The sequence below is a fragment of the Cygnus olor genome, chromosome 2 (genome assembly GCF_009769625.2).
Source record: "Cygnus olor isolate bCygOlo1 chromosome 2, bCygOlo1.pri.v2, whole genome shotgun sequence".
Lineage (NCBI taxonomy): Eukaryota > Metazoa > Chordata > Aves > Anseriformes > Anatidae > Cygnus > Cygnus olor.
In genome coordinates, this window is record NC_049170.1 from 33,608,398 (window position 1) to 33,634,765 (window position 26,368).

The window sequence follows — 26,368 nt, forward strand, 5'->3', positions numbered from 1 at the left end:
CAGGCCATTTATATTTCATATTGTTTTATTTGTCTTCAATGAAAAGGCTTGGTATTTCCATATTTCCCTTATTCCAGAGGCCTGAATTGAAGATCGATCAAAAGCTTTGTCATCCACACGTGTGCAGTACCACCAATGTTCTCCCAAATCAAAATGGCGCTAGCAGGCTTGGCCGCTGCCAGCCCCACAAACCCTCCACTTCTTTCACCACACCACACCACGGCGAGCCCTGCCTCAACCAGTGCTCCTCCAGAGCCACCACGGCATGGCGGTCAACGGGCAGCACGAGGGCCGGAGGAAACCCTGCGGAGGAAACCAGAGGCACAACCCTCATTTCTCTGCCTTTAACGCGCTGCTGCCCAGCCCTGCCCAGCCCAGCCGCAAGGTGACCGCACCACCCCACCATCATCTCCCCCCCTCGCCCCCTCCTAGGCCGCCGCCTCAGCCCGGCCGCCCCCCGCCCCGCGCATGCGCCGTGCCCCTCGCGAACTACATTTCCCGGCGTGCCCCGCGCGCAGCGGCCGAGCCAACGAGCGGGCGGGACGCCTGCAGGGAATATCCAGGGGCAGGTGTAAAGGAACCCCCCGGGACCGCGGGGAGACCACGAGGGCCCAGCCCGGGACTGGACGGGAGGGGGACCTGGGGGGGGGGAGCGCTCCCCTCGCTTCCCGCGCGCTGTCAGTTAGGCGGGCAGCTGCAACCCGATTGGCCGGCGCCGCGCGGAGGCCCCGCCCCCCCGGCGGGACGTCAATCAGCACGCCGAGCCCGGCTGTCAGCAGCCCGTGTGCCGAGCGCGGGAGCCGGGCCGCGGCTGGCAGGAGGGGAGGGGGAGGAGCCGGGGCGGGGGGCGGTGGTTGGGCCGCGGCGGGCCCCGCCCCCGGCGCCGCGCTCCCTCCTCCCTCCTCCCTCCCTCCTCCCTCCCTCCCCCGGCCGCCCGGCCCGCGGCTGTCACTCACGGCGGCGGGCCGAGGCCGGCGGCGGAGAGGCGGGCGGCTACGCCACAGCCCCGGCGGCGGCCATTCGTGGAAAAATAGGCCGGGCCGCTCCTCCCCGCTCCGGCTGCGACCGGCCTTCTCCCCGCTACCCCCCACCCCGCCCTCCGCCGCCGCCTCCTCCTCCTCCTCCTCCTCCTCCTTCTCCTCCCCCCTAGAGCGGCGCCTCGGCGGGGCATTAATGCGGGATGAGCGGTATGTAACCCCCTCCCTCCCGCCCTCCCTCCGCTCCTCCCTCCGCCCTTCGGCCCCCCCCAGCCCGCCCTCCCGCGGGCCCCCCCTTTTTATTCTGTGTCCCCCCCCCCCCCCCCCCCCTTACCCCGGCCTCGCTCCCCCGGCGTCGCCCCCCGCGCCCCCTTTCTTCTCGTCCTCCTGCGTGCCCCCTTTCTTCGGCAGCCCTCCCTCCCTCCCTCCGTCCCTCCCGTGCGCATCCCTCCCTCCTTCATTCCTCCTTTCCTCCCTCTTTCCCTCCCATGCACAGCCCTCCTCCTGCCCCCTGAAGCATCGACGGCCACTCAGTGGCCGTCGATGCTTCAGGGGGCAGGAGGAGGAGGAGGGTTGTGGGTGGTTTTCTCCCGCTGTCTCCGGGAGAAGGAAACCAAACCTCCCCTTTCTGGGTGTTAACTCTCCAGCCCCCATGGGTTGGGTTTCAAACCACGTTTCTCAGGACTCGCTCTTTTGTAACGATGGCTTGCGCCGTTGTTTTCCCGGGGAGGTGCGGGCGAGAGGCTGGGAACCGAAAAGGATGTGCTCCTAGGGTTTGTTGTTGTAGGAATGGAGGTGAATAATTAACCTGTTACGCTTGATATTTTTTTTTTTTTGCAGATCAAAAGAAGGAGGAAACTATGCCCACAGAGGGAGAGAAATCTCCCGAGGCAGAGAATAACAACAATAATAATAAAAAAGGGAAAACTGGAGGCTCGCAGGTAAAGCACACGCACACACCCGAATAGGGAAGTGCCCAAACTATTAGCATTTAAAATGAAATGTTCAGCTGACAGCGTTTCCTGCTCAGGGCATCTTTCTTTGGGCTGGATGAAACGTAGTTCTTTGGGTGCAATATTTTTACTGCCTGGACATGTTTTTTGATCGCGTTTGACAGTGATCAGATGCTTCCCATGTAACTGAGGTCTTTTTTTTTTTTTTTATTTTGCCCTTATTATAGGGGAAAAAAAGACTGGATTGAGGAAGTGGTTGAGGTCCTGGTTGTCACATACTCATTGATAACTGCTGGCCTATACTTAAAGATTATTTAAAGAAACATGTACTTCCTTATTCAGAACTGTATCGTTGGTCTTTATGTGCAGAAACACACTTAGGTCTGTTTCCTGTGCAAATCTTAGTGCTTACTCCTGATAATTAATACTCGTGCTCTTCTCCTGAATCTGTTCTGTTTTCTCTCCCTGTGGCTAGGATTCTCAGCCTTCGCCTCTTGCTTTGCTAGCAGCCACTTGCAGCAAAATAGGAACTCCTGGTGAGAATCAAGCAACTGGACAGCAGCAGATCATTATAGATCCAAATCAAGGTTTGGTGCAGCTTCAAAATCAGCCGCAACAGTTAGAATTAGTAACAACTCAGCTTGCTGGGAACTCTTGGCAGCTTGTTGCTGCTGCTCCTCCTGCTTCAAAAGAAAATAATGTTGCTCAACAAGGATCTTCTGTTGCCTCAAGCGCAGCAAGTCCCTCCAGTAGTAACAATGGAAGTGCATCTCCTTCAAAAACCAAATCGGGCAATTCTTCTGCAACGACCCCTGGGCAATTTCAAGTCATTCAAGTACAAAATCCAAGCGGTAGTGTCCAATACCAAGTGATCCCACAGATTCAGACAACAGAAGGTCAACAAATTCAAATTAATCCTGCTAATGCTACTGGTATACAAGATATACAGGGTCAAATTCAGCTTATTCCTGCAGGCAATAATCAAGCTATTCTCACAGCTTCAAATAGGACAGCTTCGGGGAATGTTATTGCTCAAAACTTAGCAAATCAGACGGTCCCGGTCCAAATCAGGCCTGGTGTTTCCATACCGCTGCAACTGCAAACTATTCCTGGTACTCAGGCACAAGTTGTAACAACTTTACCTATAAACATTGGTGGAGTAACCCTAGCGTTGCCTGTGATAAACAATGTGGCAGCAGGAGGAGGCTCGGGTCAAGTTGGACAGTCTTCAGAGAGTGGAGTTTCCAATGGAAGTCAGCTAGCGTCTACGCCTGTCACTACTGCCTCTGTTAGTTCAATGCCAGAATCTCCTTCCTCATCGTCCACTTCTACAACCACTGCTTCAACATCTCTAACTAGCAGTGACACGTTAGTGAGCTCTGCAGAAGGAGGCCAGTACACAAGCACAGCAGGCGGCAGTTCGGAGCAGACAGCTGAAGAACCTCAAACCACTGCGACGGACTCTGAAGGCCAGAGCTCTGGTCAGCTTCAGTCCAATGGACTACAGAACGTACAGGATCAGTCTGGTTCCCTTCAGCAGGTCCAGATTGTAGGTCAGCCTATTCTACAGCAGATACAGATCCAGCAGCCTCAACAGCAGATTATTCAGGCCATTCCTCCCCAGTCATTTCAGCTCCAGTCAGGGCAAACTATACAGACCATCCAGCAGCAGCCTCTGCAGAATGTTCAGCTGCAAGCAGTAAGTCCAACTCAGGTGCTCATCCGGGCTCCAACTTTAACACCATCGGGGCAGATCAGTTGGCAAACTGTACAGGTTCAGAATCTGCAAAGCCTTTCAAACCTTCAAGTTCAAAATGCTGGGTTACCCCAACAACTAACCATTACCCCCGTGTCTTCTTCAAGCGGTGGCACAACCATCGCTCAGATTGCACCGGTGGCTGTTGCTGGTACCCCAATCACACTGAATGCTGCCCAGCTTGCTTCAGTACCTAATCTCCAAACAGTAAGTGTTGCCAACCTGGGTGCTGCAGGTGTTCAAGTTCAAGGAGTTCCAGTTACCATTACCAGTGTTGCAGGTGAGTGGTCTGACAAAGTGGTGGGATTTTTTATTTTATTTTTATTTATTTATTTACCATTGCAAGAATACCAGATCATCTTTAATACTTCTACAAGGCTTTTTTTGGTAGTAAACTTAACACCCTTAACTGTAAGAAAATACCTTATCACTGAAATTCAAATTTTAAAATAGTTGACACTTCTCCTAAACGTTGAGTGGATATTACCAGTTTCATCAATTGAAGTAGAACTACTTGTATTTGATAAACTATCTTTCAGTGACCCTTTTCTCCATCTTATTAGTTTGAGGCTTTGGGAGGGAATGTGATACTTAACTAGTAGAGCTTTGATATGTTTATTTTATATATAAATTATATATTGTTATATTTCATACTATATATATAATATGAAATATAACGATATATAATTTATATATAAGATATATATTATAATAAGTATATATTTCATATATAATATGAAATATAATGATTTTTTTATATATATGTGTGTGTATGTATGTGTACATATATATATATATATATATATATATATATATATATATATATGTACAAAAGCCAGCAACACAAAAGCTTTTTTCAGCCAGGTAATACTCCTTATTTCTGCATGGGGGATGTAGGATGAGGAAGGTGGCAGTATGTGAACTGTGAAATCCTGGGTCATGACATGCATTTGTATGGAACTTCATTATACTCTGTACTAGCTCATAAAGTTGTTCCCTCAAAAGTCTGAATATTGCAGAGAGATTGAATGTAGTAAGGTATACTTACACACAGCATTGTTCCTGTGACTTATTTTAATTTAAAAACAAACAAACCCACTTGTAACCACCTCAGTGCTTGATGATGAACTTCTGACGTGTATTATGAAATGCCTGTGCGGTTATGCTGGTCTATTAGTTGTGGAAAGAGCTGCTAAAAGGTTCTAGGCTGGAATAAAGAACTTAGTTCTAAAGTAAATTCACTGCAAGGAGTGCAGTGACCCACAAGGGCAACTCTGTATGTAAAACTTGCAAACTTTTAGTATTACAGATAAAATTTGAGGGCCTTTCTTCGCCAGTTTGATAACTGCTTACAAGAGCTTGCTTTAACCCTATAAGAGCAAAAGGCTTCTGTTGTATTAGTTTTAATAAAAACTCTTGTATTGACAGTAACTCAACTGTAGTCACAGTTTTTCTTACAAAACTGTAAGAAAAAATGCGTTTACTGTCCAGTCAACATGAAAAATGTTAGTATCATATTGACTCTTAATCTGTTTTTTATAATCATGTGCTAAGATGAGAAACGTTTAACTGGGCAAGGGATTGTTCAGCTAAACAGAAGTACTTCCAAGGAGACTAAACGTACTTTGACAATGAGAAATTTGCTATTGGGAGAATTTTGTCTGCTACAATGCTCTCCAGTACTTGATGGAACATGGTAATACTAAGGGTTGGGTTGGATGAGTTAAACTTGTCTTACTTAAGGAATGTTACTGTGATGTTAATCAGGGTCATCAGAATTAAAAACTTGACCTTGTGTCTGGTTGTAATGGTTCAAAAATAAATGTAGGCTCGCTGGAGCTGACCAGCTGCTACAATATCTTGCAGTCTAATTTGTCTTGGAAAATTGTCCTTGATGGGAAAGTGCAGGTTGGCTACTGTTAGACAGAAGTGCCTACTTTGGAAGGGGCCAAAGGAATGGAAAGCCTGCTTTGGAAGCAGCTGAGATTTGGGAGTGTGGGAGAAATCTTCCTACATGCTGTTCTCTTCTGCTTCCCTGCTTACTGATGGCTTACAACTGTGGCAGTTCAGACAAGAAATTCTGAATATCATCTTGCTCAGTTACCTTGTCTGCACCTCTGACTGCATGTGATGTCTTCTGGAGAATAGAGGGATTGAGATTCGTTACTGAGCAAGGGGAATGAGTCAGAAGTATGCTTCTGGAGAAGCCAAGCCTTACTCATAAAGGGTTCATATGTTACCTAAACTTAAACTGTATGACCACTGAACTCCCCTCCGCCTTCCTCCCCACCCCTATGCCCAGGTAAGCTGCTTCTGTAGGGCTTTTAATTTTATACTAGCAGCAGTGAGTACATCAATCTTTCCTCCATGTATAAGGTACTATTTATGTTCCCCAAGACTTAAGGTTATGGAGCTAGAACTTTAAGAATGTGAGAGAGAAATAAAAGAAGGAAATTATAATTTCTCTCTCTCTCCTGTGAGACTTCTGATTGCTATTCCCAGAGCAAAGCAACATGGAAAGGAGAGCAGAGAGCATGATGTGCAGTCCTTGTGTTAATGCTAGACTAAGTGTTCAAAGAAGAAATGGTTATGAAATGGAAAATTATAAACACGCAGAAGTCTAAACTTGCCAATTATAAGGAAAAAGTTGTCTTGTTCAGGGCTATTATCACTGTTGTTTGTTTTATTTGAAATTATTTTTGCTATTATTGTTACTGGACGTCTCCAGAAAAAAAATAAACTGCTCAGTTACCTCAACGTCTGCAGACTGATATTTCCATTCTCTTTCCTGCAGTACCTGAGCTTGTCAATGTGAACTCTTTTTGCACATTAATTGAACTCTCCAGAAGTGGATCATTTACTACAAATGAGCAGTGAAAGTAGGTGTTAGAAATGAGGAGTACAGAGGATGTCCAGAAAGTGTCAGGGAAGAGATGGAGTGAAGGACTCAACCCATCCGTTGATTCAGGTGCTCTACCCTTCTTAGGACAAAAAAAAAAAAGTTTTTGTCCTTTGAGCAAGCCCGACTGATATAGCCAGCCAAGTTTCAGGGGGAAACAAACAAAAAAATGTAATAAGTAGCTGCCTGAAACAACTGTTCTTTTATTTGTGCCATATGTTTTTCATGGACATTGTTTTTTCCTAGTTATTTTTACAAATGGGTAATTTAGGTACCTTTTTATTAGTTTTTCAGTAATAAATGAAAGAAAGCAATAGAACTCTAATTGCAAATAACAAACTTGTGGCTTAAAATTCTTATGGAAATGTTAAGCTATAGAACTATGTTGGGAAAGCCTATTTAGGCATTTTTTTGTTTGTTTGTTTGTTTTTTTGCTTAACAGTTTGTAAATTCTAATAGAGACAGATCTCACATTGGGAAGAAAAATATTTAAATCTTCAAGTAAATGATGTATTTTGGTTTGCTTTTTATAACCTTTGTTATTCTGCTTCCTGGCCTAAGGTGTATAGGCTCTACAGTAAACCAAGAAAGATGAAAAAAGTTAGGTGTGCTTTTTCTTTTGTAGCTGTTCAATTTTTAAGTTAAAACCTCAAACATGTTGCTACTGGTAGGTACCACACTTTCAGCCGTACGTTGTGCATGGTCAAAAAGCAAGGCAAAAGCAGAATTCTCCTCATGTCTTTTCATTTTCAGACCCACAGGAGAATTCATTCAGTATCAGTGATGCAGAAGGAAGATAGTTTTTTCTACTGTAAGGGTGACTGAGTGCTGGCACAGGTTGCCTGGAGAGGTTGTGGAGTCTCCATCCATGGAGATACTCAAGGCCCGTGGTCCGGGGCAGCCAGCTCAGGTGCCCTTGCTTGAGTGAGGGTTGGACCAGACGACTTCCAGAGCTTACTTCCAGTCTGCACCACCCTGTGATTCTGTGAAGCTATGCAGAGAAGACGTACAAAGTGTCAGTCAAAAGAATAATTGAAAATATAGGGGCAAAGGGAGGGGGGTATGAAGAGAATCTGAATTCAGGAGGATAAAGAAACTAAGTGAAGTGCTAATCAAACAATAGACTACCTAAAAGCAGCTGTGTTTACTTTAACATGCAGGGATCTACAAATACCTGCCTGGCTATGAGGTCAGTACCTGTTGTGGACTTTAAACAAGATAATTCTGTACAAAGTAAACTGCATTTTTTTCTGTACTATATGAATTAACTGTTGTTTTATACATGATTCCCTGTGGAATGGAATAACCTTTGGTGTCATTTGGATATAAGATAGATGGTGACATCCCAAATTTACCCCATATAACCTTGGGGACAAGCAGGTGCTCAGCAGTTCTCTTGCCTTTTTTTTAAAGCTTCTGTTGTGACAGGTATAAAATTAAGATCAAGGATTCCCCTCCCTTCTTAAAATAGGGTAGCTTCTACCTTTTTTAAGCTTATTTTTGTGCCCTCTTAATTGTTGAGATGTGTTAATTGACAAAAGTGAGTCTGTGGAAGATGATTCTAAGAAAAATAGAGTTCATGAAACAATTTCCTTTTGGTGGACTAAAGTTCTTTTTTGTCCCTCAACACACTGATCTTGAAGTGTGTTTGTATTAGGAACAGCACAAATTTATGAATATTTTTGTGGGTGCTGATGAATATGGAGTGAAATAAAACATCCGATTTTATTAAGACAAGTTACAGACAAACCATGAATACGCAGCATTTCATTACAATGTAAGACTTTTGCGTGCCTCCTGTTCTTACACAGGGGTCTTCAGAAGAGGTAGTAAGCTTCTTTTTCATTTTTTTTTTATCATTTTTGCTGACAGTGGGAATATATTGATTCTGTCCTCATGGTGGAAACAATGGCTTTTCAGAAGTCCCTGTTTCTAATGAAGAAAAAATAGTAATAGATCAGACTTGTCTACCTCTTGAAATAATTTTGTTACATGACAATGGTGTTTGGCTCTCCTTACATGGGATTTTTTTTTTAAAACAGTGAGAAATATTACTTGTATTTTATACAAGTGTCTGGTCCAAGCTTTGTTAGTTGCTTTAAGCAAGAGTCCCCAGATCCCACCACCTTGCAACTCAAGTGCAAGTCATTTTAACCCATGAGTATTGGCATGGCCTGAGTTACGGGGAATCTGGAGTTCATCCACCTAAATAACGTGGAAGAATGACTAGTGTTCAGTTTGCTGCCTGGCAATACCGCAACTGGAGAGTTTTAAGAGTCTTCTGCAGGGATGTCTCGTGGATAATAAAACAGTTGGTAATGACAATGAAGTCCAATACTTAGTATTCTCATTAGGGGGCTTTTTAAAATGTAATCGTCCTTTTCTTTCATATAGTATATATATACTTTTCTAGTATATAATGTGATGTACTAAGTCTTTTTTTCCTTTCTTCTTGGCCAGTTACTAGTTATACAATTTGCTAGTACCTCCAGGTCTCTTCCTGTCATGTATTTCTCAAATTTGTCAGCATCCATCTTCTGCTTGTTTTCCAGACCTTCTCTTCCCTTTGCTTCTTTATTAACTCTTCTTGTGTGAGTCACTAATTCTGACTTGCTGTTCAAACACTGAAGAGATTGGTAACAAAATGTAAATGTTCTGCTTCAGACTTTGCAAGGGAGTTTAAAGAATTTGTTAAAATGCTTCAAACAGGAATAAAATGGTAGTCCCAAACTACATGCATTTATTCTATGAGTCAAAGGAGCTTCTGACTAAATATTTAGCTTCTGACCATGTCTGATGCTGACTACATGCAAGAGTAATGGGTTTTCTCAGGTACTCTTCCCACCCTTCAATGATCAGCAGTTCAGGTCTTCATGAGTCAGAAGTGCTATTTTTTTTAGTACTTAGTAATCTTTAGATTACTTTTCTTCCATGAATTTGCTTTTTTTGAGTCTGTGTAAATTTTTGACGTTCATTACTTGTCTGCAGTAAATGCAGTGTCTCAGTTGTTGTGTAAGATATCGTTTCATTTAATGTTCTCAAACCATTCTATTATGAGAAATTAAATTGATGCACCTTTGTACCACTCATGATCATCTATTATCTCTGCCATTTTTGATATTATGATAGTTATTGAGAGAAGGAGGGTGTTTAGCCTGAAGTCTTAGAATTTTACACTTAAGTCATCAAATGAAAGAAAGAGCATTTTCATTACAGTGTAATCGGTGGCTCTCCTTGCTCATGTTGATGCTACAGTGGGTACATGTAGAATCAGAACTCAATGAGTTGAGTAGCTAAGCAAGGAGAGATGTCTGCAGGTGGTGACAAGGTGAAAAGGGTTTAAAATAGCCACAGCACATAGAAGCAAACCGGTGAGGGTAGTTACCAAGCATTGAAGTCAGAGGAGCTAAAGGGTGGTGGTCCTGTGAGGAGGTTTTTTGAACAACATCCAGTGCTTCTGTGGATGCTCATTGACAAGTGAGCTGTGGCAAATACCTGGGAAGAAACAAGCTGCAAAGCTATGGAGTCTGCAGTGGAAAGAATAAGTACAAAGAACTGAGCTATTTTCTGCAAAAACAGAACAAATACAGGAGTTCTGCTTAGTTCTTACATCTTTTTTTGTCAGTTGGCATTCTGAGGCTATAGTTGGAAAGAAAGTAGAAATTTAGTGTAGTTCTTCCAAAGTCATGAAAGGTCACTTGCAGCTCTTCTCAGGTTGCCTTCAGCTGAGAATTGTTGCAGAACCACAGTGTTCTAAATATTCTAGCACCCACATTGTTTTCAAATGCTTCAGAGTAATTAGAAGCATTTAATCTTCCAACAACAAAATTGCTTTGTTTGTGGGGTTTTCTTAAACAGAATTTCAAAATAGTGGCAGAAGCAGTTTAACAACAAACTGTGCTGGAGACAGCAAACACTTGCCTAGGTGATGGCAGCTTTAAAATCAAGTGTCCATATTCTGTTCTAAACTTGATGCGTAAGGTGTACGCAATCTTCCTATTCAGCTAACGGGAGAATCGCCTGGTAAAAATGCCTCAGTAAAATAAGCCTTTGCCTTACCTGTCAGTGGCAAGACATGACTCTGTCGCTTCCAGGGAAAGCAGGAAGGGGAAGTATTTCAAGTACCAGCTTTGCTCATAATTGCAAGGTGAAACAGGTTTTTAATGAGCCATTTCTATGCTATCAATTTCAAGAATTAGATGCAAGTTCTTAAGCTCTTCAAAGTAGAGCATTAGTAAAACTATTTCCCAGTTAGAGTACGTGGTCTTAGAAAAACATTTCAGCATTATGGGTTCTTTCTAAGAGTATCAGTTTTTGCCCTTCCTTCTCTAGTTCCCTGTTGCCAAGAATCAGAATATGTAGAGCAGGAAATCAAATGGCAGAACTTTCTTGTTCAGAAAGTATCAAGCAAGCAAATGCTTATGAGTGATGCTGCACATCTTCATCACCTTGTTAGTATTTAATTGTTTTTGTTTTTAAGAGTGCTTGGATCCATGCTAAGCTAACCTACTTGCTCCCCGAAAGGAGGAAGATTGTGAATATGCTTCCCCCACTGCCTCCGTTTTTTAATACCTTCCTCAGCATAACATGCATTATGTTATGATGTACTTAGCTTCATGTGATTTTGGTAGTGGTAGAAGTGAGAAATTCTCACTGTTCTAATGTATTAAAAATGTTGGATTTTAATGATTATTACTTACAATCTAACTCACGTAATGAGACATCATGTTCCAAGGTGAAAGGTTAATTCTGAGTATGAACAATATTGTTGAAACACAACTTTTTAAATGGTTAGCAATCTGATGGATAAAAGTTATTAAAAGTTTTATTCATATGCTGTAGCTTAGTAGTTGGGACTGCATATAAAATGTAATTTTCATAATGATTATTTTGTTCTTGTCATTAAACTTTCACCAAAACAAAAAGTCTGGACATCTGCAATCTCTTGAGAAGCTTAGCATTTCAACATCTGTTTAGGTTAGTTTGGGGTATCATTTATACAGATTTCTGCATGCATCCATTCTTAGAAATGAATGGAGTTTGTGGTATTTAATACTACTGACAGTGGCTAATAGTCACGTACCTTGATCAGCCAGTCTTTAAACCATGTTATCCCAACATGCATAATTAGTCTTGCTGGATTGGCAGACTAGTATCATTCTTGTGTAAAGAAAATATCCAGTTAATATCCTCCTGCCAAAAGCAACTTGGCACACGTCTTAGGTACAAGTCTGACTTTCCTTAATTATAGAATGGTTTCAAGTGATGATGTGACCACTCTTGCTTTGAGTTTCTTCTGAACTTTTTTCAAAGTTTTTTTTTCTGAACTCTAAGAGATGTGGACCTTGTTTGTGTTGTTTCCTTGGCCATTGGGAAGCTACTCTGAGTAAAACATCAAGCTTTTCAATTTGTTCTGAACCAGAAAGGAAGAGCAGGTAAGATCAAGCATACTCTTTTTACAGGAGTGATGATGTTACAGAAGAGCTGGCAGAACTGCTGAGGGTTTTGGTCTTAGAGAGTTACATGGTCTTTATAAGATGTAGCTCTCTTGTAATCCTGCTAGACCCTTTATCAGGCAAGGACCAGTTGTTTCAGCTTTAATAAACAAATTAATCTTCATTGCTAGCATTTCTTAATTCTGAACAAATTATCAAATGATATGTGACTTAGCCTAGTTTTGAAGTCAGCTAACTTCCTGTCTGTTGAAAGAATTTTCCATTTTCCAAACTCCTGTGCATAGCATCATATTTATTTTTATCTTGATCAATACAAAGATAGCATTTCATATAGCCAAAATGTTTATTTCAAGGATATTTATGAACCTTCTAGTCAAGTGTGGACTTGAAAGCATAAAATATGTCAACCATCTAAACTGGAGTTAAAAGCAAACAAAAAGACAATACTGAAACCTTAGTTTGGGTTTTTGTTATTTTGTTTTTTCTTTTTCCTGTCAGCCTTCTTTCAAGATCAGGCAATTGCTATTTCCATGGTAATATACAGAAGTTGAACTGAGGTGCTGAAAAAACAGACTTCCTAGAAATCCCAGAAAGCAGTATGTTGATTTCTGTATGTCAGAACTGTGTAGGATGTGTATGTAACTTCTTTACTGTTACAGTTTGGCAGGTAGTGAGCTCTTCTAGTCAGGCTATAGAGACTAATAATCAACAAGGTTCTTTCTTGCCCTGTCCCTATTTCAAGGTGAAGGGGAAGAGATGGAAGAAGGAACCGAGCCAACTTCTGTTGTGGCTATAACCTGTAAAATAACTTGAGGGTTGGGATGGGATGATAGAGTAGAGGCAGATGCTCAGTAAAAATAAACTTTAAAAGCTACATTTCTTATATCTACTACTAGTTCCATGCAGTGCACCTAACATTCGACAGCACACTTAGATAACTGAAAATCCAACTACTATCTGCTCTAAGGTTCAATATACAGGGAACTACTTACTTTCATCTGCAGAGGAGTGTTCTCGAACACTTATCCTAAATGCACTTTTCTCTTTGACTTTTTAATACAGGAGAAAAACAATTTTTTTGAAAGGACCTCTTGCCTTAGAAGTAAGACAACAAGGTGGTTTTTTTTCTGATTCCAGCTCCCTTATAATATCTAAAAACTGAACATATTTTCTTTCTAATGGAAGCCTATTAAAATCGCAGCAACAATCCTGAACAATTAGTTATTGCCTTGTTTTGACTGAAACCTCTACTTGGTTGTGCAAGGCTAAATTTTGTGAAAATGTACGTTCCTGTCTATTTCCCTGTATTGTTTCTATACAGGTCTTTTTGTGTTGTGTTTGTGAGAGCTCTTTGCGAAGTTTAATAATAATAAAGAGAAAATAGGTTTTCAATTAAATGAAAGGTAATACAAGCTGGAAAAAACTTTTCTGTCTGAAAATACTGAGGTGACTTCAGGATGTCCTAATGCACATGTGAAAAACCTTAAATTTTTGAAAAGTTATTAAAGTACTTTCATGAAACTCCTTGGGTGGTGTTTTGTTTTTCTGTGTTGCCTGTATGATTCTTGCACAAAAGGAAAAACAGTACATTTTTTTAAGGTGTTTAAAACTCTAAAACTTTTTTTCTGCCTTAATCCTCATGCTTCTCAGTGGTATTTTTCACAAAAGCTAAGCTTATTTGTGATGCTGGTTAGTAATTTTTGAACAAACCATCCCATCTGACATGGGAAGAAAAGTCTCTTGAGGAGAAGATATATTCCTCTGAATATTGTTCAAGTCAGAAACAGGGAAAAATCGAAACTTGCTGCAGCTGCAATGTCCATGTAGGTGGTAGAAAAGAAATCTATCTACTTGATGCTGCAGTTTGTACTGGAAATTGTAGTAGCATCTGGACACAATGTGCGGTGACAACCCACATTTTCTACAGTAGTTGGTTGGATCCAGTTCCTTTCTCTACTCCAAACTGCTCTTCTCTGAACAATGTGTGAGTCCCTTGCATCAACCCTTGAGAAGTTTCTATTCTGGGAAATATTTCCCCTGACATATATAATTTCTTTATCAAAACTTTTATAAATTAGGACAAGAGAGAGGTCAGTATTGTCTGCATAATGTTCAAGTAGCATCAAATCACTGTTGAAATCACCATTGTCTTCTGTGTCAATACTGAAACTCGCTGTTGTCTTCACATTATGTTTAATTTTAAGACATGCTTTTCATCTCATTCTTCAGCATGAAACCTTTCCAGTAGGTGATGTTAAAAATCTTTTTTTCCAACTATAAACTATTGCACGGAGTTTTTTAAATGTTAAAATCCTGGCTAATCTTAAAGTAAATTCTAATTTTCCAAACGGAATATTAGACTAAAGAATGTTTGCAAGCTGACTGCAGTTAAGAGTATGCAGAGAGGGGAAAGGAGCTGAGATCTCTTTTTCCCCATTCTTTTGCATCAGTAAGTTATTTAATGGGCGAGTTGGTGTGTCAGCTCCAACGCTTGTAGAACTTTGAAAATTTGCGGCTTGTCATTAACTTTACTTTAGTCCTCTAGCAATATACATACAGATATGGGTGTCAGTTGCAACCTTCTCTTTCATTTTTAGAATATACAGCTAAACAATTTTTTGTTTTCGTAACATTAGTAACATTAACCACTCTCGTTCTATGTACAGTTTGCAAAGCATTCCTCAGCTTTTGCAGTAAGGTGCACGATATGGAGATATCTCTCATTAATGCTGACATCTCTGTGACTGCAGAATGCTGGCTGCACAACAGCAACAGGAACTCAGTGTTAATTGTTTTGGGGAACTGAGCGATAGAAACTAGAAGTGTCCTTTTCTTGTCTTAATTTCTCTTCCGTACAAGATCCATTTTCTAAAGCTTGACTCCAATGATTTCGGTGGATTGTCAAAGTACAGGCCTTTCCTTATCCACCCTACTTGTCTCAAAGAGTAGTTTTTCATGCTTACTGCATCAGGTGAACAAGAACAGTGTGATAGGAATGCATGTGCAATGTGTAGTAAAAGGAAAATTATGTAGACTTACAATGGATGGCCAAGCCTAATTAATGACAATGATTTTCAGTTGTGGATCACTCTGTAGCAAAGTCACTCTACAGGACAGTGTTCGTCAGGTAGCATACATTAGCTTTCTTTGTCATTTGGATTGTGTTACAGGAGTTCTTATTTTGCAAGTTAGCTTTTCACCTCATCTGGTTACTAGCACTGATGAGCTCTGGCACCATGTTGTAATTTCTACTGCCCTGTTAAAAGTTCTGGGGGACAGCAGAGGCTCTGCTTATTGAATAGATACAGTGTTGGGGCATTATATAGATAAGAAAACTACTCTATGTTTTAGCATTGCTGCAGGTTTTGGTGTAGGATGTTGGGGGTGTTGGTCGACGCTCGCCTGAACATGAGCCAGCAGTGTGCCCAGGTGGCCAAGAAGGCCAACGGTATCCTGGCTTGTATCGGGAATAGTGTAGCCAGCAGGAGCAGGGAGGCGATCATCCCCCTGTACTCTGTTCCGGTGAGGCTCCACCTTGAGTGCTGTGTTCAGTTTTGGGCCCCTCACTACATGAAGGACATTGAGGCCCTGGAGCATGTCCAGAGAAGGGCTATGAAGCTGGTGAAGGGCCTGGAACACAAGTCCTGTGAGGGGCGGCTGAGGGAACTGGGGTTGTTTAGTCTGGAGAAGAGGAGGCTCAGGGGAGACCTTATTGCTCTCTATAGGTACCTGAAAGGAAGGTGTGGGGAGCTGGGGGTTGGTATCTTCTCACAGGTAACCAGTGATAGGACTAGAGGGAATGGCTGCAAGTTGCACCAGGGGAGATTTAGGTTGGAAATGAGGAGACATTTCTTCTCAGAAGGAGCAGTCAGGCACTGGAACGGGTTGCCCAGGGAGGTGGTGGCGTCACCGTCCCTGGAGGTGTTTAAGGAAAGGTTGGACATGGTGCTTAGGGACATGGTTTAGTGGGTGACATTGGTGGTAGGGGGACGGTTGGAGCAGATGATGTTGGAGGTCTTTTCCAACCTTTATGATTCTATAAGTTAAAAAATAAATAAAAATAAAAACAGATGCACATCTTTCTATCTTGTATGCTAATAGTGTGCTAACTTGTTGGGATGCTTTTTCAAAAGTACAAAAAAAAAGTCCAGGATTTACAATATTGATCTTTCCAGTGTTTTCTGATAAATACTGTTTTCAGGAACGTACATAATTATCATATATCTCTATTTCCTCCAGTCACTCTTTTACCTCAATAAGCAAACCTCTATGAATACTGCATCCTGGATCTTTAAATAAAGCTATTTGTGTGATATTTTGGGAATTTCAGAACCTTCTGTTCTGATCTTACTATGTGGAATTCAAGGAAAGGGAAGTTTAAAATAACTCATTGAGCTTAATTTAAAGAAGAGAATCAACATTTCAGTTCACATTAGAAATGTAATAACTGTATTAATGCCATCTGAAAAGCAGTCATTTAATTACTGTTTAACTGAAACCATACGGAGAATGTAACTGTTTGCCTGAGCAACCTTACTTTTGTCATTTTATCTTTTGTATTTTTGCTGTCACCTTTACAGTTATTATGAAGAATTTCTGCTGAAATGTATCACTATATCATGTTAAATAAATAGATAGAGATTGTGACTCAGTAGTGTGTATCCTGTTCCCCAAGATGCTTATGTGGACCATGCATATATTACTTGGAGAACAAATGACAAAGATGGGGGAAGGTGCAGGATCAATAAAATATGTAAGCAGTGGTGCTGGATATTATGAGGAAGTATCAGAAGACCCTTGTGTGGATGGCTGTCTCATGACTTGGACTGAAAGTTGGTTCGTATCAAATCAGCACAATATGTTGGGATGTTAGAAATGCTGAACAGGCTTCCACATAAATGCGTATTGGTCAGATCCAGCAAGTGTTATATGTCAGACATTCATCACTGTAGCAATAGTCATGGAGTAAAAAAATAGTCATCCTGCTCAGGGTTTGAGTGCCCCAATTCACGTTGTACTGAAAAAGCCTTTAGTCTGGCAGCCTGGGAAAAGTTGTGTTGAAGCATTAATATCAGTTAAAGAAAATCGTGGAGAAAAAGAAAACTAGGAGAAAATGGTTAGGTTATGGGACTTTTTTGTCAAATAGGACTTTGACATGGATGGAGTCATCTCTCTAACAGACTCTGATGGCAAAGAATAACTTAATGTGCTCGAAAGCACACCTGACTGTTGGTGAGAATAGCAGCAGATGCTGCTGTAGGTGTGACTGTAGTACACGATATATCTTTAGTTTTGCAGTGACAGTCGCTAGACTGCCATCACTTACAGTGTTCACCCTGTGGATTAAAGGAGTTTGCATCTGGGATCTGTTTAGCACACTGAGAGCAGTTTGTGTCTCTGCAAAAGACTACGAGCGGAGCCAGTTCTTGTTAACTTATTTACCTTTGGCTAACTAAAACCTACAGTTGGTTTTTAACACCAGCAATCACATTAATGTGTTAAGATAAGTATTAGATATAACAAAAACAATCAGCCTTCTTTGACTCTAGCTATTCATAGTACTCAGTACTTCAGCAGCTTAACGGCCTGACACGAAATTGCCCATGGACTAGCACTTTGGAAGCTCATGTCCTGTTCTGCCGCTGCTAGACCCAAGTGCTAGATACTACTATCTATCTGCCTTTATACCTCACTGTTCTCCTTAACCTATCATATTCTCCTTCAAGAATTCTTGTGAGTGCTTTTCTTTCCCGTTACTAGAAATAAATTTATTTAATATATTCCTATCCTGGAAAGAAAGTCTTTCTTCTAGCCTAGATATATGGAGGCTCTACACTCAAGGTTAAGGTTTTAATTCTTTTTCTATGGTTTCTCTGCTTCCAATTCCAGACTCTTTGTAGAAACATTTTTCTTGTATTACTGGCTACCTATCCCCAAAATCCTATGAATTCCATGTGAGTTTCAATCATTATCACTTCTGGGTTTGCCCTTGTTCTTTTCAGAGAACCAAAAGTACTCGGTATCTGCTGATATTTGTGGCCTGCTAAAGAAAACATGGAATTTGTGTTTATTTGTATCTAGCTGAATCGGGTGCAAATTCCAGAATGAAACCAAGAGAGTTTACTGGTCAGTGCTTCTGGTGAAAATAACCTAGTACTGACCCAGGCATGACACAGATTTTTTCTATTTCCTATAGTGAACTACAGGCTGTTGGATGATAGTCAAGTCACTTTGGGAGGTTCTTCAGTCCTAATCTGTCTGCATGTATGTGTTGGTGTTTGTTAGGTTCAGTCTATGGATGTTATCGTTGCACTGTACAACATATCCTGCCCAGGCAGATACTGCTCCTTAGCAGTCACGTGAATAAAGTAGTTGTTATTTCACACTGCGTTGTATATGAACTCACTTAGTAGCTAGGCAATTTAGGCTTGAGTGTTCTTCTAAGTCTTGTCCTTGTTGATTTCTACCACAGATGCCTGAGAAGTAAGTTTGAGTACCTATTTGAATCTCTCTGAATCATATTACCTTTAAGGGACTTCAGAGTTTTAAATTAGTGCTTCAATACTGCAGACTTTCAGGTCTTGGAATATTCTATTTGGGAATTCTATCTGTTCTTGGGAATTCTGGTTGGTCATTACACTCTGTCAATAAGTAGGCAGTGTTTCCTCTTATTTTTCATTTGTATGAAGTTTTGAAAATGGCAATATCTGATGATATTTTGAACCATTCCTGTTGAGATCGATAAACCTATGCAGTGAAGTTGAAGTCTTAATTCACCATGTCAGTCTTTTAATTTTATTTGATTCAATCAAGCTGCTTTTCCAGTCTTTTTGAAAACATACTCCCTTCTGCAAAACAAAATCAATGAGCTAGCGAAGCAGAGCTTAAGGCTAGTCCTATGACCCTTCTTTTTTTTTTGTGAAAGTTCTTTTGTGGCTTAGTGTTTATTCGGTACAGATTGTAGAAGTGACTTCTGTATGTGTCATAAAATAACTTTCAAAATGAGCTAGTTGTAGTTCTCTGAGTGTAGGTGTACTTTCATGTTTTCTATGGCAATAGATTTAACAAAATCTTACACAGAAATATTGTCTTTCTCATTTATCTCAGCATTTTGGGTGTGAGGTAGCATTTGTTAAACTAGCTCACATTTCTTAATATCATTTGCAGTCTTGTACTGTTCTGGTAACATTAAATTACATTAAGCAGGACTGTCTGAGCTAGCAGGTACATCTTCTGGTAGTGCTTCAGAAAAATGGCTAGATTTAGTATTTGTTTTATGGATTCCTTTTAAGTAGTTTATTTTTCTATAAAACATATAAAACTTATTTGTGAAATGACCAAGAAAAGTTACAAACACTGTCTTATTTTACAGGTCAACAGCAAGGTCAGGATGGAGTAAAAGTACAGCAAGCTACAATAGCTCCTGTTACTGTAGCAGTAGGTGGCATTGCTAATGCAGCGATTGGTGCTGTTAGTCCTGATCAGATAACACAAGTACAGCTGCAACAAGCTCAGCAAGCTTCTGACCAGGAAGCACAACCTGGCAAGAGACTGAGAAGAGTTGCCTGCTCGTGTCCTAATTGTAGAGAAGGAGAAGGAAGGTGAGTGTAAACTTTATCAATACATATTTAGGCATCTTGCCATAGCTTACCTCATTTGGGCCTGAGATTTTCTTTTATTGTCTATGCTGTTTATTGCTTTCCACTAGAAAGTATGATTATATATTTCTTTTCAGAGAATGAATTATAACTGTATCTATTATCATGAAGTATTTTTCCTAAGCCAACTAATAATATTTTAGAATAAAATTACTTATCTGTTTAAACTTGATCTCTTTAGAAGCAGCAATGAGCCAGGAAAAAAGAAGCAACATATCTGCCATATTGAAGGATGTGGAAAAGTTTATGGCAAGACATCTCATCTTCGGGCACATCTGCGCTGGCATACTGGTGAAAGACCATTTGTATGCAACTGGATTTTTTGTGGCAAGCGATTTACAAGGAGCGATGAGTTGCAAAGACATAGAAGAACCCACACAGGTTGGTCAGCCCTCTCTTTATACATAATACAGTAACTCTGAATCATAGTGACCATGAATAAATAGTGATATCAAAAATCTCACTCATTAGGGTCTCTGAAAATTACTTTTAAATGTAAATAAAGTAACTTGAGACAGAGAAAACAGTAGATTTCAGCTTTCATCAATACAAGCTGACTGAAAAATCAAATAAATAAAGATCTGTTCAAACTGTTCTGTACCTTTCCTAGAAAGAGATGTCATTTTCATCACTGATGATGTGAGTTAGATAGTGGCTTATCAAAATGTGATAAATTTTCTTGAGCACATAGGATTGGTCATGGATTAGGGTTGGTTCTCCTCACTTAGATTAGCCCCAGTCCTTAAGATTTTTTTTTTAACCTAGTCCATTCATCAGATTTGGTGGTCTTGGGAAATTCCTTGACGCTTCAGGTAAGAACTAATAAAGCAAGCTCTCCTAACAGTTTAGATTAGAAAGGTGGACCATTTAGAAAATAAGTTTTATTAGTCTTCATATTTCTAGCCCCAAGAAGGCTTTCTTTTTTTTCTCCCCCCTCAAACTTACAGTTGCAGAAGGTAACACTCAAAAGAAGTCTAATGATATTTAAATAGTGTCAGAACATTTAGTATGGTGATTTTTTTTCTTGAGTTTGATTTTATATATTCTCACGAGACAGATTCATGGAGCTTTGGGATTCAAATTTGTGTCCAAATTCCATTCTTGTAATCTAAATAAAAGGTTTTTTTAAATGCTATCAAGTGCTTCATTCGCTGTTTGTACCTCTGCTACTCTGTCAGGTTTATGGAAGTTTAGGAAAATTGTCTGGTGATCGGAAATTCAAACTACTCACCAAATAATCACAGCATAGCAAATATTTGTTAAGAACTTTTTAATAGTGAAGAGTAGATTGCCAAGAACTTATGACTGAAAAGAACAGACCTGGAAATCAGCCAGGTAGAGACGAAAGTATTGTATCCTTTGAAAGATACTTCAAATGTCAAATAGGAAAGTGTCAGATTTAAATGATTAAACAAAAAGTATTTGGTGCTCTCTTTCACTAACATTTTGGTTTCATTCTTCTTTTTAAAAAGGTGAAAAGAGATTTGAGTGTCCTGAATGTTCTAAAAGGTTTATGCGAAGTGACCATCTCTCAAAACATGTCAAAACTCATCAGAACAAGAAGGGTGGTGGAACGGCCCTTGCTATAGTTACCTCAGGAGAACTGGACTCTTCAGTTACTGAGGTTCTTGGTTCTCCAAGAATTGTCACTGTTGCTGCCATTTCTCAAGATTCAAACCCAGCAACCCCTAATGTTTCAACAAACATGGAAGAATTCTGAAAGGATAATTTATATGGACGCCTAGTGCTGCACTTAAGTTTACATACCTTTCAGGATATGGAAGTGGGCTGGTAAAGTGGATTACAGAGCAGGAAATCATGTTTTCAGTCTTGACTTCTGTAATTGTTCCTGGCTGGAGGGTCAGCATGGGAAGTGTACACTGGTGCAACAAGACGAAAATTTCAAAAATACAAACAGCGCAAATTGATGTACTGGATAAACAGATGGGGGAATATTATTTCCATACTGTACTTTTTTAGTTATATGTCTGTATATCATGTAATGATTTTAAATGAACTTTTCCCCTCTATTTTGGCATTGTATGTTAATGTGTTTGTAAATTCAGATAATATCAATGTAAAACAGGGTGGACCGTGACTAGAATTAATATCGTTTGATGAAGGTACTTTGTTTTTAATATAAATTTGTAATATTTTCATGAGAACATCTTTTCCCATAAGGAACAGCAAAATGGAATATAGATTGAATGATAGTGGAAATAGTATAGTTTTTTGCTCAGTCCGCAGAACATGTCAGTTTATTTTGGCCGTCTTTTCTCAAGTTTTGGAATTACTCAAACAGCAGCTGGATGATACGTGCTTGCTGCAAAGTGGATCTGAGGTGGACCTCAGATTAATTTTGACCACTACATTATAGTAGTGTGTATAAATGACAATCAGTGAGTTCTAATTCCTCTCTTTCTTTGGAGAGCTAAGGTTATGTAGAATTACTGTGTATAGTAGGGAAGATTAAACCATAGAAAGATATTAACATAAGATTTTACAAAACTAATGGTGTCTTTATGTAGGATAAAGAATGAATATGGCAACTTTTTGGTCAGTTTTTGGTATTTCATATTTTAAAGCATCAGCAGTCCATTTCTAACTCATAGGTAACATAAATCATAAAAACTCAATTTTAGATATTTATATGTTTTAATTTTGTTAGAATTCATGGAAATCAATCAGAGAATTGTCTCCATGAGTGTTGTAGATCATTCTCCTGTATCATCTTCCTGTAAATACTAGTTATTTTTTTTTGTGGTTAATGTGCTGAGTTCTTTATGCTTTGACTTAATAGCCAAAGAAAAGAATTAATTACCACATTTTAACCAAAAAAGGCATCGTAAGTAAACATTTTCTCTCCTTTCCCCTAAATATTACTGTCTTCATTTTCTCTTCAAGGATAATACGTGGGCTGGTAATAAATATTTGTTACCTGACAAATCTTACATTGAGACTCCAACCACAAAACAAAATGGGAAAAGAGGAATATGGTTATCTTTTTATTACGTGGCTTTTGATTTTAAAGGTTTGGTTATATTTTCAGATGAGTCAGATTAATAGGTATATAGAGGAAATGGAAAGCAAAACCACACAAAACTGGAAAACTGCAGTACATAAGAGGAGGAAAGATGGCCAAATATTTCATGCTCAGGATTTTGAATTGTTTCCCATAGTCATAAATGTAACCTTTTACACACATAGTCATTTAGTAACAATTCTCATGATCGGTATTTTTAAAAATTTATACACCAAAATATTTTTCATGTCTCAAAAGGAAGTACAGTGCAAGAAGGTTAAGATTTTTGTTTGTTTGTTTTTCCTGCAAGTAAAAAAAAGGGAGAATGTGTTTGGTAACTATTGGTTTGAGACGCGTAACGGATACCTTGTGCATTCTCTCACAAAACATATACTTCTCATCTGAGTACTTTATCAATCTTGTGGTGTTTTGCGTATTTTTGAAGCAAGAGAAATACCAATCATTGTTTACACTGTGTACACTTTAGGCCAGCCCTTTGTAGCAAAATATTAAGCTGAAGGTATTTTATACTTTCAGTTTACATTTAAAAAAAAAAAAAAAAAAAAAAGCTTTGAGATTAAAGAAAACAATTTTACACTGTGGTTATAAATTTCAAGTTTCTTAAAGCTTTTGTAGACTTGTAACAGTCTTTAAATTTTAGTTGGGTTTTGTACATTATTTTGTATATTTTATTTAAAGTACTCTTAACTGATGTATCTGGACTTAAAACATCAGACTCAATTAGATGTTACATTTAATACAGATGAACATTAGGTAGTATTAACTGTTAATTTTATTATATAGGAAATGAAATGTCAAATATATATTTTATCATTATGCTTCACAATCAGTGCTATAAATTTCTTTATGCAAAGAAAAAGTTTCCTAATGTTATTACCATGTTTCCTAGAAGTTAACAGTTTTTGTAAACTGAAGTTATGAGCATTCTGCACAACCATTTCATATATGATTTGTTCATGCATACTTACATATGCAGATAGGAAACTGAAGTCATTTTTAATTGATGATGAATCCTTATTGTAGATGTATCGAAATCTAAATCTGGTTGGGTTCCTAGCATCTAAAGTACATTAACTTGTGTTAGCAGGTGCACATTTTACTGATGAAATTAGAAGCATTTTGACAGTCTGTTCTGCATACCATTCTGAATCCACTTTTCTGTCTTAAAAGGATCGTAAATTTCAATGTCCTTTATTTGACTCAGTGGGATATAGCTGTTGTAAGTAATAGGGCACAGATGTGCAGTAGTATCTTGTTTAATGGCATTTCACTGTTCATTCCCTTTGCCACCGTTAAAAATTTTGCTTTATTGTAATTATCAGTGCAAAGTGTATTTACCATGGTAGAACTCCAGTGTTAGACTAGTTTTTTTCTTACGATATACTTTTTTTGGTTAGGTTTGTGTATGTGTTGCCGATTACATTAGAAATTGGTGTTAAGTCATTATTTATCACATTCTTTCATGAGAGCAGTAATAAAAGTGTGTAATCTAGGAGAAAAAGTTAATTTGTCAGAGTTAGGTAAGCATGATGTTTAGGTCCTATTTTTCAATTTTATAACTGTTTTATTGCAACAATATTTGTATTTAAGTCTTCATTTTAATGCCTTGTGGTGTTTTTTTTATGCATGTCACTGAATTGTCATCCCGCAAGAATTGATGTGCAGCATAGGGTATTAAATCTACATAATGATTTTGAAACAGAAAAATAGTTGATGGTAAAAAATGTAAATGTTTTGCAAAAAAAAATCCTTATAAAAAGTTTTGTAGTAATATTTCACTTGTAAATTTTTCTAAGAAAAAAAACGGAAAAGGAAAAAAATGAGTAACATTTCCCCACGTCTAGAATTTAGAACTTAATTCTGCCAGCAAAGCCTGTAAGGCACTAATCTGACACTTTTACAATGCTGATTTGTATAATTTTTTGGTGGGTTTGGAACTAAAATCATGTACAAGTTGTTGCCTGCAATAACATTTTGCAAGTAACCTATTAAAATTCCCTTGAGTTTAAAAGGTTTCTTCATTTAATTACTTATAAAGCAGCAATGAATTATGTTTGAATGACAATCTGTTCGTCACGAAGAACACTAGAAAGCAAACGCTTCTCAATGGGGAAAGGTTGGCAACAGCTTCTGGATTTGTGTAATTAAGACCTGCACTTGCTGGTCAGCATTTCCCAACTGGCAGGCTCCCAGCAGGGAATTAAAACAGCAGATTCTAGCTCAACATGGACGGCATGGATTCGGTTGGGTTTGCTCAGCTCTTGGGAATGGAAGTTAGTTATTCCTGACAATATTGAAGGAGCAACTGAAGGAAAAACTTTGCTAACATAAGGAATAGGAACACCCACCCACTGTGTGCACACAAAATTTAAAAATTGTAGGGAGAAGTAAATAATAGAAGTGTCATGATTGTCTTGCAGACAGGAAATGAACAGAATGAAACAATGGAAAGCTGAATGAACCTACTTCAACTTGTATAAACTATACTGAGCTTTTTTTCTTAGTGAAATGTAAATGGGTTCCTGCATTGTCTTGTACTTAAATAACTTTGATTGCATACCAAACTGCTAATTATAGAAGTATACTAAATGCTGGGGCTTTTTTATACTAACAGTTTTTTTTTGTTTGTTTGTTTTTGTGGGTTTTTTTTGGCAAGCCATCAAAAAGTACAGTACTTCTGCAGAGAACAAGTAGTAGTATTTCACAAAGGAAGAAATAAATACCAGGAAAACAACTTGCTTGTTCCATCTTCCAAAAGAAGATGGAAGTGAAAATTTGTGACTTCTAGTACTGCAGGACAGAATCATCTTTCCTCTCTTCTAATTCAGACCTAAAGTCAGTTATCTTTATTATATGTTTGAGGAACAACCTATTTAAGATCTATTTGAATGCAATGATTATCAAACAAACTTACTAACTGAGGTAAAAAATATGTCGTAATTCAAAGTAGGTTCATCTGACCAACTAAAATGCTTTTATTACCCAGATTTTAATATTGTGGTACTTTTTTTTTCTTTTTTTTATTTTTAGGATTGTTTTCAAGTAGCATTTTCTAGATTAATTATAAGAAATTAGTTTTCCACTTACAAAGCTATTGTTGTGGTATAAAATCAGATGTAACAATTTAACACAAGAAATTAAGGATGAGTATGCATATTTCATTTTACCCATTTTTGTGTTTTAAGTGTGATCTACCCTGAAACAGAATATAATGCTAAATAGAGTAGTTTATACTGCAGTTTTAAAGTACATTCAATACCATTACTGTAACTTTCAGAAATAATTTTTATATTTTATTAAATAGAAATTAATAAATTAATGCAGCTAGGTAGCAAATACTCAGGTGACTTTCTTCAAATGTAAAATTCGTATTTAATTCATACTAAGCTTCTTGCTGTCACTTTCACTTCCTTATGCTTTCCATGTCCCTGTTTTCCCTCCTTTTTTCCATTCTCCAAAACTACATGCATTATTTCCCAATATCCTGAGCCTTGCAAATGCTGGGGAGACCAATGGCTGCTATATGCTGTCCTTGCTCAAATAACTTTCCAAGGGAGAGGACAGCAAGATACATTTTTCTAGCAGAACTGCCAGAAGTCATAGAGTCATAGAATGGCTTGGGTTGG

At 39.0% G+C, this 26,368-nt stretch overlaps 1 protein-coding gene and 1 long non-coding RNA gene across 3 annotated transcripts; one reads left to right on the forward strand and one right to left on the reverse strand.

Moving 5' to 3' along the window:
- Positions 1-20: 20 nt before the first annotated feature.
- LOC121065492 lies at positions 21-1,463 on the reverse strand. Its single transcript, XR_005817107.1, has 2 exons — positions 1,312-1,463; positions 21-303 (listed from the first exon to the last, which is right to left on the reverse strand). It is a non-coding gene; the product is annotated as an uncharacterized LOC121065492 (long non-coding RNA).
- On the forward strand, positions 922-24,515 carry SP4 (Sp4 transcription factor). 2 transcript variants are annotated; one of them, XM_040548348.1, is made up of 6 exons: positions 922-1,187; positions 1,818-1,918; positions 2,406-3,966; positions 19,414-19,642; positions 19,881-20,080; positions 21,172-24,515. In XM_040548348.1, the coding sequence occupies exons 1-6, from the start codon at positions 1,181-1,183 to the stop codon at positions 21,417-21,419; spliced, it is 2,346 nt and encodes a 781-aa protein (XP_040404282.1). In that variant the 5' UTR covers positions 922-1,180; the 3' UTR covers positions 21,420-24,515. The 2 variants fall into 2 exon arrangements, with proteins under 2 accessions (XP_040404282.1, XP_040404283.1); XM_040548349.1 differs by lacking the exon at positions 922-1,187 and adding an exon at positions 1,544-1,707.
- Positions 24,516-26,368: the final 1,853 nt, after the last annotated feature.

Excerpts from the sequence above, each read along its gene's own strand:
- SP4 (XM_040548348.1), top strand. Across the intron at positions 3,967-19,413 it reads TACCATTACCAGTGTTGCAG|GTCAACAGCAAGGTCAGGAT; the intron begins GTGAGTGGTCTG and ends CTTATTTTACAG. Across the intron at positions 19,643-19,880 it reads TGTAGAGAAGGAGAAGGAAG|AAGCAGCAATGAGCCAGGAA; the intron begins GTGAGTGTAAAC and ends TGATCTCTTTAG.